The 20,829-nt window shown below is 45.6% G+C and overlaps 1 protein-coding gene across 1 annotated transcript; it reads left to right on the top strand.

Annotated features, from left to right (window-relative positions):
* The first annotated feature begins 7,274 nt into the window (after positions 1–7,274).
* On the top strand, positions 7,275–19,868 carry LOC103637816 (protease Do-like 9). Its single transcript, XM_008660857.1, has 6 exons — positions 7,275–7,463; positions 17,617–17,849; positions 18,596–18,697; positions 18,804–18,854; positions 19,577–19,681; positions 19,770–19,868. Exons 1-6 carry the CDS (start codon positions 7,304–7,306, stop codon positions 19,866–19,868), a joined length of 750 nt encoding a protein of 249 aa, XP_008659079.1. The 5' UTR covers positions 7,275–7,303.
* Positions 19,869–20,829: the final 961 nt, after the last annotated feature.

Genomic DNA, 20,829 nt, shown 5'->3' with positions numbered 1-20,829 from the left:
TAAATAATTGAATTTTGGAACTCACCCTTTCTAAAGTAAATGATCATAATAAAATAATATTAGCTAAATCATATCCTAATAAAAGTTAGACATTGGAAAATGTTTTATATCAAAACAAAGGAATATGAACTTTGGGATATACCTTTAGATTGATTATACACCCAAAAATAATATTCTATGGACATAAATGTGGAGTGTGTGTATTTCATTACCTAGATAAAATGACAATAATAAATAAATAAATTAGTGCACATAATGTTGGGGTTTTATTTGTGCATCTAAAAGTAAAGGTTGAAATTCAAACTTGTGTTTGATTTGAATTTGAAATAGAAATCAGAAAATGAAAAAAAAAAACAGAGCTAAACGGCATGAATCTGCGCTTTCGGTCCATTCAACCTTGTCCACCGCGCAGCCCACTCCCCTGAAATCGGCGCCAACAGGTGGGCTAGTGTCGTCAGACTCTCACCGCGCTCCTGCACTTTTGCCGACCTATGGGCCCATTTCGGCAGCCACTCTTGACTCACGCACGCGCTCACTAGCGCCGGTGATTGGTGGGGCCGCGTCATCAACTCCATCTCCCTGTCGTAATCATCGCTGAATCCACCGCAACGGCCTCAGTGAGCTCTGCGCGATTCTTCCCGATCCTGTTCTTCCTCGGACTCACGGCCATGGGGATATAAGAATCTGGGCTCCATATCCTCGGTCATCATCTCGAGCGCCACTTTGTCACCATAGGTGAGCAAAGAGAACCATGAGCCATTGGCGCCATGGAAATCGTGTTCCGTCATTGTTCGGGGCGCAAGCTCGGGTCAGTGGGCTTTCTCGGGGCACGACGGAGATCGTTGTGGCACTTGTGGGTGGGAGAAGCCTTTGGTGCTGCCACAATTCTTCACCGACGCCGACAACGGCCACAAAGCCGCACACCATCGTGGCCGGGGATCTCCACACTGCAAAATCCGGTAACAAGCCATCAACCGAGTTTGCCTTATTCCGCCCTAGCTGTAACCCTCATTTGTTCGCGAAACAAGTCATCTGTGCGGCGCCCCTGGTGTTGCCAACGAGGTTTTTGCCGCGGTGGCAAAAACGCCGCTAGGCCTCTGCTGGAGGTGGAAGAAGGGCTTGGTGCCGTTGATCTGTAATGAACGACTGCGATTAGATACACCCATACCCCTTCATCGTTTTGAATCATGGTCGTTGCTAGATAAATGAACGACATGGATTGGATTCCGATGCCGGTTCGATCTAATCCGGTAATCGTTGATCGGAGGGCTATGAACGGTTCGGATATTCATAAGACCGGGACGTCGGATCTAGATCGGACGACCGATCTTCACCCATCCCCTTCGTGACTGCAACCTTGCAAAAGAGTCCCTCTGTTTTTAAGAAATAAACCCACCATCTAGAGATAGTTATAAGGAATTACATTTGAGACCTGGATTTTATGAATTCAACCTCAGACTTTCTAGAATTTATGTGTGCAATCCAGGGATTTAATAAATTTGGTAAATTAATATAGAAAATAGTTTTTAGTTTAAAAATAATTTCAAAAACTTGTTTAATTCATATTTAATTCATTCTAACACATTTTTGATCCATTCCAGTTGCATTAATCTCATATTAATATTGTTTATCATCTAGTAACCCTGTATTACCATGAAACCTATTGTTAAAATCTTGTACCTCCTTTGTTTTATAGTAGACACTTAAACCTTCGGAAAGTTATAAACTTATAATCGTAACTCTGAATTTAGTGGTTCTTGAACCTAGGATCTAGTTACAATGTGTAGGTCATTATTATGCAATATGTTCTCATGATTGGTGTGATGTTAATTTTGCCTATACCATGTTTGTTTGTATTGCTACGAGTAGCAGCGAGGTTACGAGTCACATGAAGACCAACTTGGTATCTAGGAATCTCGAGTTTAAGGCAATTTGTGCCCTTGATCACTTTTCTCTACCTAATAATGTTCCTATTAATCACTGTGACATGCTTAGGTTAATTTGATGGGACCTAATAGGTTTCCCTAGCATTGTTTATCCCACACCTTGCAAACAAATGAACTATTGGGTAGTATTGCTATTGCTCTACCTTGTTTTGGGAAATTAGTGTTATATTATGATCATGTTCCAATTATGCTGTTGTTTTAATTATTGTTCATGATAAGATCATCGTGTTAATTGGAACATGGAGAACCACCCGGGAAAACAGTGCTACCACAAGAGTGGAATGGGATGCCCTTGCCCAAGTAATTAGGAAGCTAGGGAGAGATTACCTTACCCGAAAGGGGCAAGCGGGGAGGCGCGCTGCAGAGTATAGGGAGGTTCTCGGGTCGAATTGTTGCGATGGCAGTTCCGATGAGGGATTCCTATGCTTCCTTCTTCCTGAAACTGTTGTGGTATTCTCAAACTAGTGGAACTTTAGAAAAGCCTCGTACTGCTACCCTGCCTCGCTTCCTTGGTAGAGGTGTATGGGGTCTGTATAACCTAGTGACAAATGGGTAACACGACTTGTGGGTAAAGATGTGCAACCTCTGCAGAGTGTAAAACTGGTATATCAGTCGTGCCCACGGTCATGAGCGGCTCGGACACTCACATGATTAATTTATGGAATTAAACTTAATTTGTCATTTGCATTGTGGGTGTTATTATTAATTGTGATATCTTACTTAATTGGGTTGGTATCTACTTATACTTAGTAACTGCTAATAAAATTTTGACCAACTCTAAAAGCAATGCTCAGCTTTAACCATCTCCTTTGGTAAACCTTACACTTCACATGAGCCCCACCGTAAGTGATCTCATGCACATTATTCCCCACAACTTATTGAGCGATGAATGTATGTGACCTCACCCTTTCTATACTCACATCCCCCTAGGTCAAGAACATGTACCACAGGATGAGGAGCATGAAGGATGTCGCGATGAGTTCGTGAGAGGTCTAGGTCGTCGTCTCCTAGTCAACTTTGGGTTGCTGGATCGTTGTCTTCGTATGATGTAATTATTTAAGTATTTTGTGCAGAACTCCATTATATATTAAAGATGTGACATTCGTTTCTGTACCATGAGTCATCATATGTGTGAGACTTGATCCTAGCACACATGTGAGTCGAGCCCGGGTTTGGCCACCTAAATCCGGGTGTGACAGAAGTGGTATCAGAGGAATTTTGACTGTAGGACGAAACCTAGATAGAACTGGATAACCCTTACCTACTTATCTTTGCTACTCTGATTCTTTCTAAACTTTTCTTAATCTTTTCTCACCTATTGCTAATTTACTCTGATTATTCTTATCTTTTCACTTCTAAAGACAAAAGTGGATTTCACACTTTGAAATCCTAAGTGATCTTTAGGAATAGGAGACCTAATCTTAGGAACAAAAACAAAACTATTTTTGTAAGTATCTAGACGCTTGAATGTTTGTTCTTATGATAACTGTTTGATTTGGTTCTTTGATTGAGTGTGATGAGTTGTGGAGTAATGTCCACAATTGCATCTGCATATACATATAGGCAAAAAATTGTATTTATAAGATAAATAGCCAACCTAGATTATTCCCCATTAAAATGAATCTAGTGTCACAGATCCATCTTATCTTAAAAGATTCTAACTTATCCTAATAAGATTTATCCTACCCTAATAGATCTATCTAATCTAAACTAGTCTAATCCAGTCATATCCAATCTAATCTGGATCTACCTTATCTAATGTGATCTAATCCGGTGGGAGTTACTTAATGCTGGTACAATAGATTAGGCCATACCCTTAATTCACTTAATCCTAAATTAGTGCCCTAAACCAACTCGGCCATGAACAAATGACTTAACCATGTTGTTCATGATAACCATCCGTCCCAATCTAACATCAAACCAGATTCTACCTAATCTCTCTTAGCCGAAGGACACCTACTAAAATTGTTGGCTCTACCTACTAAACTATTTGGTTCACCTACAAATCTATCTTAATTGCATGTCCCTACCCCGGATGAAGACACCAAGACCTGAGAAGGAGAGGATCAACTTCGTCAAGGGAGGATAGAAGTCAAACCAAATCTTGAGAGGAAGCAAGACCACCACCTGTGATGAAATCCCTTTCATTGCCCAAGTCTTCCTTACCACAACATGTACTTTATCAAACCATCCTACTAACCTATTCGGTGATTAGACATAAAAGATATCTGTGTTTCTCCAAAAACACAGGCTAATACATTAAAAATAGGAAACTTTTGATTGTTGCCTAATTAAAAAGGTAAACTGCAAACCAAACTTGTTGCATCCCCTTTTCTTATTAATCTCAAGGACGAGATTATTTTTAAGGGGGTAGAATTTGTAACACCCAAAGTCCTAACTTGTGATTTAAGGAAAATCCTTTAGAGAAATAATAATAATAATAAGAATCAAAATAAGTATCCTTGATAAATAATTGAACTTTAGAACTCACCCTTTCTAAAGTGCTAGCTGTCCTTGAGGGTGCAAAAGTGGAGGTTGTCCTTGAGGGTGCACAAGTGGAGGTTGTCCTTGAGGTTGCACAAGTGGAGGTTGTCCTTGAGGTTGTGGTAAGATACCACCTCTCTGTTAATGGCTTCCTTGAGAGGGCTTGTAGTTCTTGATGGCATTCTCTTGTTGATCCTTGTGTCCTATGGGCCACACTATCGGTGCAGATTGTCTTGTAGTTCTTGAGGTTGTAGTTGAAGGGGTTGTGGAGCTACGTGCCATGGCTCTAGGACTCGGGGCATAGCCCTAGGATCTAGCCTATGTCGATCCACAAATCTTGCACAAGAGTGCGTAGATGGCTTGTCATGCTTTGTTGTAGGCCTCTTGGAATGAGGTAACATGGCTTGAGATGACTCAAGGTTGGCTCGGTTCGTGGCTACGAACCTGTAGATGACCTGTCGCCATTCCTTTTGCAAATGTCTCGTTGATGTTAGGCACTAGGGGATTGCGGAGGTGGGCTTTCGCAACATCGAGAAGTCCAATGGGGCCAACAACGCTAAAGTCAAGGCGTCGCCATGCTCGCCGCAGTGTCGACTACTGGGACAAGATGCCAATCTTGATGACTGCTTCAGCAGGGCTCTGAAGGGAAGTTGGTGAGTATCACATGCAGAATGGCGACTGTCTCCTAGCACTTAGGGAGGGGGGAGGCATCCTCCGTGAGGCTTTCGATGCATTGCGTGCTCCATAAGGAGCACTGACAAAAGCGGGAGCAGCTCCACGTGACCACCTTGGGGGTTGCCTTCCTTCTTGAGGCAGCGGAGGACAGTGCTGAGCAAGATTGTGGAGCTGTCTATGTCGCGGTGCACAGTCAGAATTGCTAGTGTAGTTGTTAGAGGCCATCAATCCATTGATTGGATGTGCTGGTGGAAGCATGTCAGCACAACACATCAAAGCGCACCATGCCCTACATGGTGTGCCAAATGTCGTCGAAGCGACACCAAGGTACCTAGGGTACCAAAGAAAGAGGGATAGATGCATAGGCATGGGACTGCTGGATTAGGGTGTTGACACAATATCGGTTTATATAGGTCTAGGCCGCATGAGCATAATACCCTATGTCCTCTATGTAGTGGATGTATAGATGTAAGTGTGGACAACACTTACAAGCTTCAATGATACTAAGCCTACTAGTGTGATTGTGTGAACAGCTGAGAAGCCAGAAAAAGCCTGAGAGGAGTCCCTTCTACGTTGTTCTTCCCCTCTCTTTTACAGCACGAGGGAGGGGAGAGTTACATCTTTGCAAGGATGGCGGGCCTCATCGTGCAGAGACTCAACTACTCGTATCTTTTCGTTGTTGTTGGTCTATACATGATGAATGCCTTAGTCGTGCTAGAGCATGCCATGTTGTAGTGGCAGTTACTAGAGTCTATGTCGTCGAGTACGGTGCAGTTGGTAGACGATATAGCTGCACGTACTTTTATAATGCTTGTGGGTGCGTCTACATCCACAAGTGTGGCCAAAACAACTGTTGTACTTGCACGCTTCGCATAGTGTTCCTGAGTACACCTCCGGTCGCAACCTCGCAGCCGTGACACAGCCGTGAGCCCGTGACACTAATGTTGCTTTTGACGACAACATCACCCATCATAATAAATGTAATGGATGAGAGCTTTGTCTTATTTGCCTAGCGCGTAGCGCCGCCTTGGTCAGGGGAGCATGTGGGCCCCGGGGCCAGACCGTTTGTGGCTACACTTCTCTAGGATGTCTTGAGGAATATTAGGGGACCTTTGCAGGGTCCCGAAAACTTGCCAGTTCGAGGCTTGTGCCGAGGGCGGAGGACCTTAGGGCTTGGCTGGTTCGAAGCTTGACCCTTGGGAGTGTAGGGCCTCGAGAGTACTGGTTTGGCTCTCAATTGGGTCCACCACAGGCCTATGTTCTACTATTGGAGTCTTAGAGGTCGCTTTGCTAGCATCCTAGGGTATGCCTTCTCTCGGGCACTGACAGTCATGAATTCAATATTTTTTTTGTTTGCATAGGAACATGTTAGACCTGTCTAAGTTTCATCACAGCTAGTATGCCATTATGATTGTGATGACTGATGTTATACATTAGTCATTTTAGAGGGAACAACGAATAATCCATTATTTCTTGGGCTGTGCACACATTACAGAGCAATGGAACTGACATCTGCATGAAAATTGTAACTTAACTCTGATTGCCATCTTGGGAAAAATATGGATTTAGTATTGTCAAGTGTCACATATATAGTGAACCATAACCTTTTGAGGTGTCACCAACTGATTTGAGTTCGATCACAAGACTGAAACTGCCAAAATGTTGGGGGTGTTTGGGACTGGTTTAGGTTCTAGCTTTAGCGTGGAGCTGTAGTTTACAATATAAATTTATATAGTCTGAAAAATATTTTATAATCTAAATAATAAACAAAATGACATATCGAAATGCCTTCTAAAGGTCCACAGCTCTACCTCCATGATTTTCTGAAGCACCGAATGACCTGCTTCACCAACTCCAAATTTTCTTGATCTGGAGCAGTTTCAATAATTTCATTTGAAGATGTGAGATGCTTCCTAGTGGTAAAGAACAAGGACGAGCATGCCTATTAATTGGTTCAGTCCAAGCCACACCCTTATTTTGAAGGACTTTTAATCTGAGTTTTGTGCTAGACATGAGGAATTTAACCTTTCAGCTACCTGGGTTTGCTTGTTCTTCCTTCTCCCTGATTATCTTTTTTCATGGGTAACAATACCTTTTATATCAACTTCAAGAGTGTACTATATACTCTGGTGTGCACTCTAGTTATACTCTTGTTTCATTTTGCAGGTTTCCCTATACTTGGAATAGAATGGCAAAAAATGGAAAATCCTGATCTCCGCAAGGCAATGGGAATGAAAGCTAACCAAAAGGGTGTTCGGGTACGAAGGGTCGAGCCGACTGCTCCTGAAACTGGATGCCTCCAACCTTCTGATATCGTCCTTAGCTTTGATGGTATTGACATTGCCAATGATGGTACAGGTTAGTCCTTGCTTCACGTGACTAGATATGCTAATTGCCATTTATTTTGGTTATTTAACTTGCCTGGTGCAGTGGTGAGAGTTGTCTCACTGAGTCATCAGGTCAGGTTCAAAATAGCCTCTCTGCATTTGTTAGAGGAAGGCTTCCCTCGATTTATCACTTCTTCAGATCCTAATCAAGTAATCATGTAGCAGCCTGTGGCACTGGGTCTGCCCTTTTTTTATTTAACTTGTCTGCATTGGCCAAGAGGTGTTATAAGTCTAGCTGTAATCTGTCATTGGCTCATTACATATTCCATTTGTATAGCTCACCTCTAGTTGATGATCCTGATGATGGGATTTGATTTCAGTTTGTGTTTGTATCTGCTCAAATATGCTCTTTCTCTGTGTGTTGAAGTTCTAAACACCCTTACAGATATGGGATATGTGAGAAAATATTCAGTGCAAACCACCTCTTCTGTGGAAACATAAACCCCCCTTAAAACATACTCATCAATTTTTGAAAAGAAAAAAAACAATGCCATCCAGTGTACCCACAGGTGTAATTGGTCCGAAAGTTGAGATGCAACCTTGTTGTGAAAATTCATACAAAAATGATAAATTTCAGGTGTTTGTGCACTAGAAGATTCTCAGGGATGTACATGCACCTGTAATTTGTTACTTCTGTATGATTTTTTAGTTGAGTTTAATCTCAAACTTTTGCGACAAAGCGGATCTACGGATGTGCATTGTTTCAATTTCTTTTTTGACAACGGTAAATCAAATTTCATTACCCAAGCAGCGAAATTACAAAGTTCCGAAGTTTAAATGACGAAACAAATAGACCCTACTCAGGCATTCCCACAACTCTAATCACCAAGGGATCTGACTCTGAGAGAACAAACCACCCAAGCTAAAGCCATAAACGGCTAGCCACAAAGTACTTCAACACAGTAAATCTGTGAGGAACATTACAAGGCCTAGCATTCAGCACGCAGGCTGAGAGCTGGGGTAAGCAAAAGCAGACTTGCTTCCAGTCGAATGTGTTCTCCAGGGATCTTGGGTACTCTTCCTCCTGCAGTTGCTGGTGGAAGTACAATGCCACCCTCTTCACAGTCTCCACACTTTGCTCCATCTGGGTGATGATGTAGACCTGAACAATGGTTAAGAAAAGAGCAAATCATACACATGATTTCTGTTGGGGAATTGGCTCTCTTGTCTATAAAACAGAGTTTCTTGTGAGCCACAGTGCCCAACATATAGTGGCTATCCCACTGTATATGATTGTTTTCCATGAGCTAGGTTCATCTTAATTCGAATAAATTATTGATCAAAACTGTTTGGGCTACAGTTAGTTCCAAAAGAGTAATCAAACAAACTCCAAATGTATCTGGCCATTGTACATGTTAGCATGATGTAATTAGGCCTTGATTTGTGGATGTGATTGCGTCATCTATGGTAGGCTTGCATGCCTCCTATGCGCGTATATATGTACTCCAGTTCACCCTCTTGGAATACAATCAATCATTCACATATTTACATGGTATCTATCGCGGTTCCGATCCGCTTCGCTTCCGCAACCTTAACTAGCGCCCGCCGCCGATCCGATCGCCACCACCGTCGCTGACCTCACGTCGCCGGGTGTGTCGCCGATCTCATCGCCCGCGCTGCCGACCCGATCGCCTGCCCCGTAGCTGCCCTCGACAACGGGAGCGGCCGTCGATCCGTTCCTGCCTCCGCTGTTCGCGCGCAGGATTTCCGCCGCCAATCGCGCGCAGGACTTCCGCCACCGTCCCGAGCCTCATCGCGCGGGCGCGTGACTTCCGTCGCTGTCCCGTGCCGAACGCGCGGGCGCGTGACCTCCGTCGCCGTCCCGTGCCGAACGCGCGGGCGCGTGACCTCCGCCGTCGTCCCGAGCCGAACGCGTGGGCGCGTGTCTTCCACCGCCGTCTCGTCCTGTACGTGCGGGCGCGTGTCTTCTGCCGCCGTCCCATCCCGTACGCGCGAGCGCGTCCTCACCCGAGCGCGCAGGCGTGTGTGCACCAGCACGCGACCGCTCCCATGGCGGACGACGACGTGTCTGCCGCCGAAGCCAAAGCCCGCGCCGAGGCTGAGCGCCGTACCGAAGCGGCACGCCTCCGCGCTGCAGCCCTCAACAACTTCGAAGCCGCCCATGAGGCTATCTGGGCACATGCCACCGCCGTCGTCAACGTCAAGGCGCTGATCCCCATCATCCTCGACAAGGCTACCAACACCTACACCAAATGGCGCGACATGTTCCTCACCGTGCTCGGCAAGTACGCCCTTACCCCGCACGTCCTCGACGACGCGACACATCCCGATCGCCCCGTTTGGGTCCAGACGGATTGCGTCGTCTTGTCATGGATTTTCGCCACAGTCTCCGGCGACCTCCAGCAGTCGCTCATGATCCGCCCGCGCCCCACACGCGAGGCGTGGTGCTACCTTGAGGACGAATTCCTCGGCCAGAAGGAGTCTCGTGCCCTTCTCCTAGAAACACAGTTCCACAACCTCCGCCAAGACTCCATGACGATCACCGAATTTTGCCGCAAGTTGGAGACCATGGTTGCGTCTCTCGCCGAATTCGGTGATCCCGTCGGTGATCGCCAGATGGTGCTCACCCTCCTTCGCGGACTCAGTGGTAAATTCCGTCACATGGTGTCTATTTTGAAGATGCAGCGTCCATTTCCAACGTTCGCCGAGGCCCGCACGCACCTGCTCCTTGAGGAGGTCGACGTCGATGCCCTCCCACCGTCCCCGCCTGTGGCCCTCATCGCCTCGTCGCCCATGACGCCCGCTGGTGGCCAGGGCCGCCATGTGCAGGCCTCTGCTCCATCGCGCACCGGTCAACCCGGCCAGTCAGGAGGCCAACGCAACGGCCGCCGTCGCGGCAAGGGTGGCCGCGGGCAGGGCAGCCATCCTGGCGATGGCCAAGGTGGCCACGGTCCTCCTACAGGCGGCCATGGCGCATCGGGCGGTCAGGGTGTCGTGCACTCCTCCTTCGCACACCCATGGGCCGGCACGCTCCAGATGTGGCCCTACGGGCGTCCACCACCGGCACCGCCGGCCTTCGCCGCTGTTCCCCAGTACGGGGCACCCTTCGGTGGTGCCCCCGGCGGCAACCTCTACAGCAACGGCCTCGACCACCCGTATGTCTACGGTGGAGGAGGTACACCCTCGACGCCGATGTTTCAGGGGGGGTCATACCAGCTGCCGGTTGCCCCCAAGAATCCCACACATGGAGGTGCATGGAACCCGGACTCCCTGGTGCAGAACTTCAACACCATGACGCTCACCCCCCCGGCACCATCGGAGTGGTACGCCGACTCTGGTGCCGGCTCGCATATGACTGCGGATGCTGGTAAAATTTCCACCCTATCCTCGCCCACATTCTCCACACCTTCGTCTATCATTGTGGGCAATGGTGCTTTACTTCCTGTCGCTGCCATCAGATCACATACCTTTTCTTTTCTGCATCACAATCTAGTTCTTAACAATGTCTTAGTTTCACATCACATAATTAAGAACTTGATTTCCATTCATCGTTTTACCACCGACAATAATTGCTCCATCGAATTTGATCTGTTTGGTCTTTCTGTGAAGGATTTGGAAACCAGGAACATGATCGCCAGGTGCAATAGCTCTAGCGACCTCTACCCGTTTTTTCCTCCAGCCACCAGCACCTCCGCATTCCTCGCTGCACCCACCTCGCTATGGCACCGTCGTCTTGGGCATCTTGGGCATGAAGTTTTGTCCAAAATCATTAGCTCCAAAGCCATCTCGTGTAATAAAGATGATAGTCACCATTTATGTCATGCGTGTCAGCTCGGTCGACACACTAGACTTCCTTTTGGTTCCTCAAATTCTCGAACTACAAATAATTTCGATTTAATACATTGTGAACTTTGTGTAATACCCAAATTTGTAAATCATATGATAAAAGAATATTTCCTTTATCTATATGTGTGTACCATCTCTAGATACTATCACATGTGAATAAACACCATCAAAAGGGGATTAAATAACCACTAACACCTAAATAAACCATGCATCATGCTGAGTTTTTACTTGATTGTGCATTTATGGCTAATAAAATAAAGTTATTATTAATATGTTAATAGACACATGGAATTTAAATTCTATTTTGGAAAACAAAACCCCAAAGAATTATGGAGGGGGGAGGAAAAGAATTACTAAAAAGGAAAATATATACAAAATAAATATTATAAATAAAAGTAAGACTAGTATGTTCAATATTAGACTTTAAATCTGAGGAGAATTTACCAAAGAATTTGAGTTTGAAATTTGAACTCAAATGAAAAAGGGAAAATATAAATAAGAAAAAGGAAAGGAAAATAAAAAGAAAGAAAGGGCGTTGGGCCACGACAACTCAATTTGGCCCAATGACTCCACGGACTGTGCGGGCTGGCCACCTTCACCGCGCGGCCCCAACGAGTCTCCACTGCTCGCCTGGGAAGGACACTGGCTTGCGGGCCCAGCACGTCAGGAGCGCGCCCTGTAGATCTTCCAAGACGCATCCCCCGCAGCTTCTCCGCGAGCCGCGCGATTTTAGCGCTCCGCACGACTCGTCAACAGCTCTCAACCACCTGCACGATATCTCCGGACGCTGCGCGCTCCAATACCGAACCAGCTGCGCACCTACATGACCTGGTAGTTCCGCCGCCATAGCCTTGCATCCATCTCGGTAGCCAGCTGAGAGAAAGGGGGGCAGTGCGAGGGAGATTCGCTCCACCGTCGGCGGCGAGAATCGGGTTCCAACTGAGCTATACGGTGGTGGTCCGAACCCTAGCGGAGTTGTATGTGAGGTTAATTGAAGAGTGACCGGCTGTAGTACTGGGAATTGCTCGGCGGTCGTGCAACTTCGCCGTGGAGCACTGGTCGCCGTGGCCTACTGTAGCGCCGCCGTGAATTGAGGTAAGTTAGTCATCCGCGAATATTCTAGGCTTCCCTAAGAATTTTGCACCCGTTAATTTAGAGTCTGGTGGTCGTCTGGGGCAATGGGCGAGCTCACCGCAGTAGCGCCGCCGTGAGGTGCGCACGGCGCCGCCGTCTCTGGTCGGGGTTGGGGTAGGCGTCGCGAGGACCGTTGATCCCTCACGCAACGGCCAGGATTAGAACTCCGTATACCCTTTCGACTTAAGCGATTTGGACCGCTGATCTGTAGATGGTCGCTGGGGATCGGGTGTAGGCGTGGCCGCTTCCGGGAGCGTTTGATCGCGATCCGACGATTGCGGGCGATAAGTCAATTCATAAAAACTCGGATCTAATCTATGTCGTTAGTTTGTGATCGATCGGTCCACGGGGACCGATACCCCTTCGGTCTATTCAATTAACAAATAGGCCCCTGTATTTCTGTTAAAACAACCCGCGATCCACTAGGTGTGTCGCCTGAGTCTGGAGTCTTTTGCGCGATAGCCCCTGTACTTTACAGAAAATGATGCGTAGTCCAGGGGGAAATAAAAATAGAGAATTAAATGAATTAAATATGGAAATTGATTTTTAATGCAAAAGAAATTCCCGAAACTTGTATAATTCGTATAAAATTCATTTTTGCTCCAAATTGAGTCATTCCAGAGACATTAATTTTGTTTTAATATTATTTATCACTTAGTAAATTTGTTTATTCACATGAATTATGCTATTCCAAGTACTTAATAACTTTAAAAATTCATAACTTAAAATCTATAACTCCAAATTTAATGATTCCAGTTCCAATGATCTTATTTTAATATCTAGATTGTTACTGTGTATTTTATTTACATGTTTGGTGTGATGTTAATTTTTGCTATACTATGTATGTATTGTGTTGATGCGAGTAGACGAGCAAGCCACTGGGAATCCTGAGGTTCAGCTGGTAGAGACTGCTGAGCAGGAGCTCGTTGAAGGCAAGTTGTGCCCTTGATCACTTCTTTTACCTATTCATGTTCTTATTAATCATAATGATCTGCATAGGTTAATTTTGATGGGACCCAATAGGATACCCTAGATTTTGACTATCTTTATACCTTGTTTCACCACTGGTTTTACTACTAAATTTTTGGGTAGTACATGCTATTGCTTTATATGGATTTGGGTATAAAGTTATTCATCACTCATTATTATACTTTTTATTATCTGTTTATTATTATTATTCATGATAAGATCATTATGTTAATGGGAACATGGAGAACCACCCGGGAAAACAGTGCTACCACAAGGGTTTATGGGACGCCCTTGGCTGATTAACTAGGAAAGCTAGTGGATGACTACCTTACCCGAAAGGGGCAAGGGCAGTAGGGGAGTGGTCAGTGTAGGGAGGTCCTTGGGTTGATTTTGCTGCGATGGCGGTCAGGCGAGGGATTCCTGCACTGGAGCTTCCTATAAACTGTAGCGGGTAGTCTGAAGCTAGTGGAACTTTGTAAAGGCCTCGTAGTGGTACCCTGCCTCGCTTCCTTGGTAGAGGTGTATGGAGTCTGATCAACTCCGTGGCAAATGGGTAACACGACTTGTGGGTAAAGATGCGCGACCTCTGCAGAGTGTAAAACTGGTATACTAGCCGTGCTCACGGTCATGAGCGGCTCGGACACTCACATGATTAATTTATGGAACTTAAACTTAATCTGTCATTTCATTGCATTTGTGATTATTTTATTATTACTTTTACTTATTATTATAATGGTTTGGTATTTACTTGCACTTAGTAATTGCTAATAAAATTTTGACCAACTTAAAAGCAATGCTCAGCTTCAGCCTTATATCATTGATCAGCCTTACACTTCATGAACTCCCACCTTTGGTGAGTTCATGCCACATTATTCCCCACAACTTGTTGAGCGATGAACATGTGTGAGCTCACTCTTGCTGTCTCACACCCCCCCCCCCACAGGAGAAGAGCAGGTGGTCGAAGAGGAGCCACCTAACACTGAGGCTTTCGACTTGATCTAGGTGGCGTCTCCCAGTCAGCTTTCTGGCGCCAAGGATAGATTTTAGTTCCTGCTATATTCATCTCTTATTTTGTAAGACTTCCGCTATGTAATAAAGTACTCTGATTATATTGTGACATTTATCTCTATACACTCTGTTATTATATATGTTGTCTCCTTTGGCGCATGTATGAGATGCACCCAGCTTTGTTCCTTAAAGCTCGGGTGTGACACTTTGGACATCTCCTATTGTGAGTGTGTCGGGCTACAAATATTATCTTGTCATTTTAGATGATTGCTCTCACTACATTTGGACTTTTCCGCTTCGCCTAAAATCCGACATGTTTGCTACTCTCTCTCACTTTTTTGCTTATGTCCGCACGCAGTTTGGCACCACCATCAAAAGCATCCAATGCGACAATGGCCGTGAATTTGATAATTCCTCGGCCCGCACGTTCTTTCTTTCCAACGGTGTTGCCCTTCCCTTGTCGTGCCCTTATACATCCCAGCAAAATGGCAAAGCTGAGCGCTCTCTTCGTACCATTAATAACATCTTGCGCTCACTCTTATTTCAGGCGAGTCTTCCTCCGGTCTACTGGGTTGAGGCACTCCACACTGCCACATACCTTGTCAACCGGCTCCCCACCAAAACCCTCGCCTCCTCCACCCCTTTCTTCCTCCTTCACACCACTACACCTTCCTATGAACACCTCAAAGTTTTTGGTTGTGCTTGTTACCCAAACATGTTCTCCACTACATCCCATAAACTCGCTCCTCGTTCATCTCTATGCGTCTTCCTCGGCTACTCCTCAGAGCACAAAGGTTATCGGTGTCTCGAGCTAGAGTCCAATCGCATTCTCACCTCTAGACATGTTGTTTTTGACGAATCCTCCTTTCCTTTCGCCAACATGTCTACCTCACCCCTGGCATCCTCTGCCTTGGATTTTCTTCTTGATGACAGTGATCTCACAGCTCCTCTTCCTGGAGCAACGTTTGCCCGTGCAGGTACTGATGACAGGGCGGCTGAGGCTCCCACGCCCCCTCACTCACCGCCGAACGCTCCTCCTACGCCTCCTCGCTCGCCACCGAGCGCTGCCCCGCGGTCACCACATCCGCGTGCTGGGCATGGGGCGCCCACCCTCGTCGGGCCATCCACCAGTGCTGCCCCCCGCAGCGCACCCCCTGTGCCCCCGGCCGGTGCTGCTGCCCCTGTGCCCCCTGCACAGGCCGTTGCCAGCAGCGCCACGGCCATCGGGCGCACGGTCTTCACCAGGCCGGTCTCCATCGCCTCCATCGTCAACGAGCACTTCATGCGCACCCGTGGCAAATCCGGCATTACACAGCCTGTGGATCGTCTCAACCTCCACGCTGTGCCAATGTCGCCATTGCCTCGCTCCGTTCGGGATGCCCTTGCGGATCCAAATTGGCGCTCAGCTATGCAAGCTGAATATGATGCCCTCATGGCTAATGACACCTGGAGTTTGGTACCACGTCCTCGTGGCGTCAATCTGGTTACTGGCAAGTGGATTTTCCGGCACAAACTTCATGCAGATGGGTCTCTCGATCGCTACAAGGCTCGTTGGGTTCTTCGGGGGTTTACACAACGACCTGGTCTTGATTATGATGAGACATTCAGCCCGGTTGTCAAGCCAGCGACGGTTCGCGTTGTTCTCTCTCTGGCTCTCTCTCAGGACTGGCCCATCCATCAGTTAGATGTGAAAAATGCATTCCTACATGGCACCCTCACCGAGACAGTGTATTGTGTGCAGCCTTTCGGGTTTGTGGACTCCTCTCACTCAGATTTGGTTTGTCGGCTAAATAAATCTCTGTATGGACTGAAGCAGGCTCCTCGTGCATGGCATCACAGGTTCGCCTCATATCTCTCCTCCATTGGGTTTATTGAAACCAAGTCGGATAGTTCTTTGTTTATTTGTCGCCGAGGGTCCGACACTGCTTATTTTTTGCTCTACGTGGACGACATCATCCTCACTGCCTCCTCTGCCGGGTTTCTTCGTCATGTTATTGGGGCTCTCCAGCATGAGTTTGCAATGACAGACATGGGTCAGCTTCACCATTTCTTGGGCATCTCTGTCACACGCTCAGCACATGGCCTGTTTCTTTCTCAGCGGCAGTACACTCAGGATATTTTGGAGCGCGCCGGGATGAGTGCATGCACTCCAAACTATCTGCAGATGGACCTCCTGTTGATGATGCTACTCAGTACCGCAGTCTGGCAGGAGCCCTTCAGTACCTGACCTTTACACGTCCTGACATTGCTTTTGCAGTTCAGCAGATTTGCCTCTATATGCATGATCCCAGGGAGCCTCACCTTGCTGCTCTTAAACGCATTCTGAGATATCTTCAAGGCACCACGGATTTTGGTTTGACTATGCGCCGTTCTCCCCCGTCGGAGCTGGTCGTCTACACGGATGCCGACTCGGCTAGATGTCCCGACACACGACGATCGACTTCTGGCCATGCAGTGTTCCTTGGAGACAACCTGGTATCATGGTCCTCCAAGCGACAGCACACGGTCTCACGGTCCAGCGCCGAGGCCGAGTACCGCGCTGTTGCAAACGGTGTCGCTGACGCGACGTGGCTACGACAGTTGCTTCTCGAGCTTCAGCACCCTCCCCGCCGTGCTACTTTGGTCTATTGTGACAACATTAGTGCTGTATATCTCTCTAGCAACCTTGTGCAGCATCAGCGGACAAAACATGTTGAGATCGATCTCCACTTCGTTCGAGAGAAGGTCGCCCTCGGTCACGTTCGAGTTCTCCATGTCCCTACGACATCTCAGTACGCCGATGTCTTCACCAAGGGTCTTCCTACTTCTGTGTTCCAGGAGTTTCGGTCCAGTCTAACAGTTAGCGATGCTCCAGATTAGACTGCGGGGAGTGTTAGCATGATGTAATTAGGCCTTGATTTGTGGATGTGATTGCGTCATCTATGGTAGGCTTGCATGCCTCCTATGCGCGTATATATGTACTCCAGTTCACCCTCTTGGAATACAATCAATCATTCACATATTTACAGTACACTCAGAGAACTTGAGTAATGGTTTCTTTTGTGCAAAAGACACAAGACTTGTTTCCTTTCCAATAGTGTTTTTGAGGCTGTCTTTGGTTTGAATGGCATTCTTAACAAGAAGCCACATGAAGATTTTAAATTTAAGAGGGAATTAGCCTCCAGATTTGGTTTTTGAGGCTGTCTTTGGTTTGCTTGGTCATCCAGTTCCTTTCAGGCGTGGTGAGCGCATTGGATTCAGCTACCTTGTTTCTCAAAAGTATACAGGTGAGAAGGCACGTGTGAAAGTACTTCCCAACTCAAATGTCCATGAATTTAACATAAAACTGGCAATCAACAAAAGACTCATTCCAGCTCATATCAAGGGAAGGCCACCGTCATATTACATTGTTGCTGGCTTTGTTTTTATGGTTGTGTCTGTTCCATATCTTCGGTCTGAGGTATGATGTCCTTCTTCTCCTCTGTTGTTTAGGTTAAGTATGGAATAACCGAGGCAGTAAATCTTTCCATATCTGTTTTCTTGCTTGCTCACTTCTGACTTTGTTGTAATCCTGGAAATCTTCATCTGGACTTCCAGTATCATGTGCATTTTTTTTATCTTAATGATATTTACTCCCTCCAAAAAGAAGTCGTTTTGGACAAGGGCTGAGTCAAACATATAAAATTTTGACTACTAATAACTGTTTTGTTATCTAGTTTTGAAATCTAATAGTCATATATAAAGATTTATCTTTAAAAGTACTTTTAGAAAATTATAAATATATTAAGAGTTTATTTGTATTTTAACAAAAAAATATTGGTTAAAGCTATATTTTGGAGACCGTGTTGATGTCCTAAACGACATGTATTTTGAAACGGAGGGAGTAAAAAACAACTCAATAGCTGCTACAGAAGCCATCTATAACCATTCACTTTAAGGGGAAGTTATTTCTATGTTGCACTTTGAAGTTCTTTTCTATCCTGGAGATTTTCTATTTGTGAAGCAGCTGTGTACATTGTTCCAAACTTATTCAATTCTTTATCATGGAGTAACCAACCCCTGTTCTGTTTGTCATACATTGGAATCATGCTTTGGCAATATGCCAATATCCACTGTGAATTGTTGCAGTTTCTTTTTTCAATTTAAATTTGTGGTGTATAAATTTTGTTCTATTGAACATTGACTAACTAGAGTGCTATCTGTCAGTATGGAAAAGACTACGAATATGATGCCCCGGTCAAGCTGTTGGACAAGCATTTGCATGCAATGGCGCAATCATCTGATGAGCAGCTTGTGGTGGTGTCACAGGTCTCTTTTTATATGATGGGTCATGGAAAACACAGCTTTGCATGTCTATCTGCTCTGTAGCTTATTGTACAATTAACACCAGATTTATTTGTTCATGAATCTTCAGGTGCTTGTGGCAGATATAAACATTGGTTATGAAGATATAGTCAACATTCAGGTAATAATAGCATCTATAACAGAACTTTAGTAAAACAAAATGCCATACTTAACTGTTCCATCTGCATCGCATGGTTATGTAATACTTTTGTTCGCATGCCAATTTGACATGAAAATTTGAAAATGTATATATTTTGTTAAGATAAAACAAGAACAAAGGACATAAACATGTCTGCGAATAAGTTCACAATAATATATTTTTTCTTGTGCAAGATACCAAAAATCAGCATTTAAAATAATTACATGTGATTGCATCAACTAAATAGAATTTCTTTTTTACTGGTGGGGGTTATATTTCAGCAGTGATACGAGTGCCTGTATGAAGTGTATGGTTATATAAACTTCTTACTGATGTTTGTGATTCTTAATGACATGAACCTTAAGGGCTAGTTAGTGAGTCCAAAAACCGGAGGGGATTAGAGGGGCTAAAATCCTCTTCTTATTCAAAATTGAATAAGGAGGGGATTTTAGCCCCTCCAATCCCCTCCGGTTTTGTGGCTCCCAAACTAGCTCTAATTGATATTTTGGAACTGGGAGGATTTTATCTCAGCAGTGATACCAGTTCCTTTATGAAGCTCAGTATGGTTATATAAACATTCTTGGTGTCATTTGTGATTAATTGATTATTAATGACATGAAGCTTACCCGATATTTTCTGTTGTTGGAGGTGTGCAGTGTAAATGCCCTTTTTAAATATACAATCGTATTTTTTTGTGTGTATAGGTTCTTGCCTTCAATGGCACACCAGTTACAAACTTGAAGCACCTAGCGACCATGGTAGAAGAGTGCAACGAGGCATTCTTGAAGTTTGATCTGGACCACGATCAGGTATCTGGCGCGCAAACAAAAGCCAGTTCTGTTTGCCTCCTGATCCATTGTCGAATTTGACGTTCTTACTGTTTATTGGATCTTACAGGTGGTTGTCCTGGAGACGAAAACTGCAAAGGCTGCCACTCAAGATATTGTGACAACACATTGTATACCTTCGGCTGTCTCAGAAGACCTGAGGAGCTGATGAAAGCTAGGTGCTGGCCGGCTGTCGGCTGGTAGAGCCAAAAGATCCTACAATCCTTCTGGGGCTGGGACTAGGGCGCTCGATTTTATTGATGAATGAATGCATCTCCCGTTCCACAAGGAGTGCCAGTTTAATTGCAGGTGAGGTTCTGCACGTCGAAGAGTGGAAGGTTGCACCAAAAGAAAGCCTACAAAGCATTACATACACTCAAAAGAAAGCATTACAAAGCATTACATACACTCAAAAAGAATAGTTCAAAAAAAACCAAAAAACAAAGTTTTGCCCGTATTGTATTTTCCAAGTTAGACAGCAGGGAAATCATCATGCGTATCCCCATTTGCCTTGGTTGGTCTGATGATTCTTTCGCTTTAGACGTGTGTGGTCCGGTTGTCAAGAGTATACTTTTGTGTATCATCATTTCTTTGTTGTGCGGAGTACTCAGTTCACCATCGAGGGAAAATCGTATCTGGGTGGCTTTTTTTGCGCCAGTTTTCTGTGTCGTTGGACGTTCTCGATTTCTTGAGGCTCGGTTGTTATGATGTCAGTTGCATCTAATAAAAGGGGGGACCTGGCTTCGATATCACGGGAAGTGGATTTGCTTGGTCCCTGGTGGCGTCTCTTTTGCCTGCCTGGTGTTGCTGTATCCCTTCGTTTGCAAGCAAATCCGCCATGACTTGTTGTCCCTTGTTTGGCATGATCCTGGTTGGTCGAATGTGATTCCCGCGCCCCCTTTCGCCCTCGTCCTCGTCCTCGTGCGTGCCCATCCAAATAGTACGGCCGCTGACAGGACATGAAATGCTTGCTATCTACGTAGCCTTTCTGCGTGCTACTCTCGCTCGAACTAGCAATGTGGGCAGCGGTAGCATTCGAGCTCTCGGAGAGGGCAAAGCTCATGAATTAGGTGCAGGCTAGCAAATATAACATTTGTTTCTATAGTTTTTTCATGGCTAGGAATGTTTAG

The sequence above is a fragment of the Zea mays genome, chromosome 9, assembly GCF_902167145.1.
Source record: "Zea mays cultivar B73 chromosome 9, Zm-B73-REFERENCE-NAM-5.0, whole genome shotgun sequence".
Taxonomy (NCBI): domain Eukaryota; kingdom Viridiplantae; phylum Streptophyta; class Magnoliopsida; order Poales; family Poaceae; genus Zea; species Zea mays.
This window is presented reverse-complemented; position numbering and strand designations above follow the sequence as displayed.

Bases quoted from the DNA above. Each gene is read 5' to 3' on its own strand.
- LOC103637816 (XM_008660857.1), top strand. From the start codon at position 7,304: ATGGAAAATCCTGATCTCCGCAAGGCAATGGGAATGAAAGCTAACCAA. The intron at 18,698-18,803 runs GTCTCTTTTTAT...ATGAATCTTCAG, and splicing joins AGCTTGTGGTGGTGTCACAG to GTGCTTGTGGCAGATATAAA. The intron at 19,682-19,769 runs GTATCTGGCGCG...TGGATCTTACAG, and splicing joins TTGATCTGGACCACGATCAG to GTGGTTGTCCTGGAGACGAA.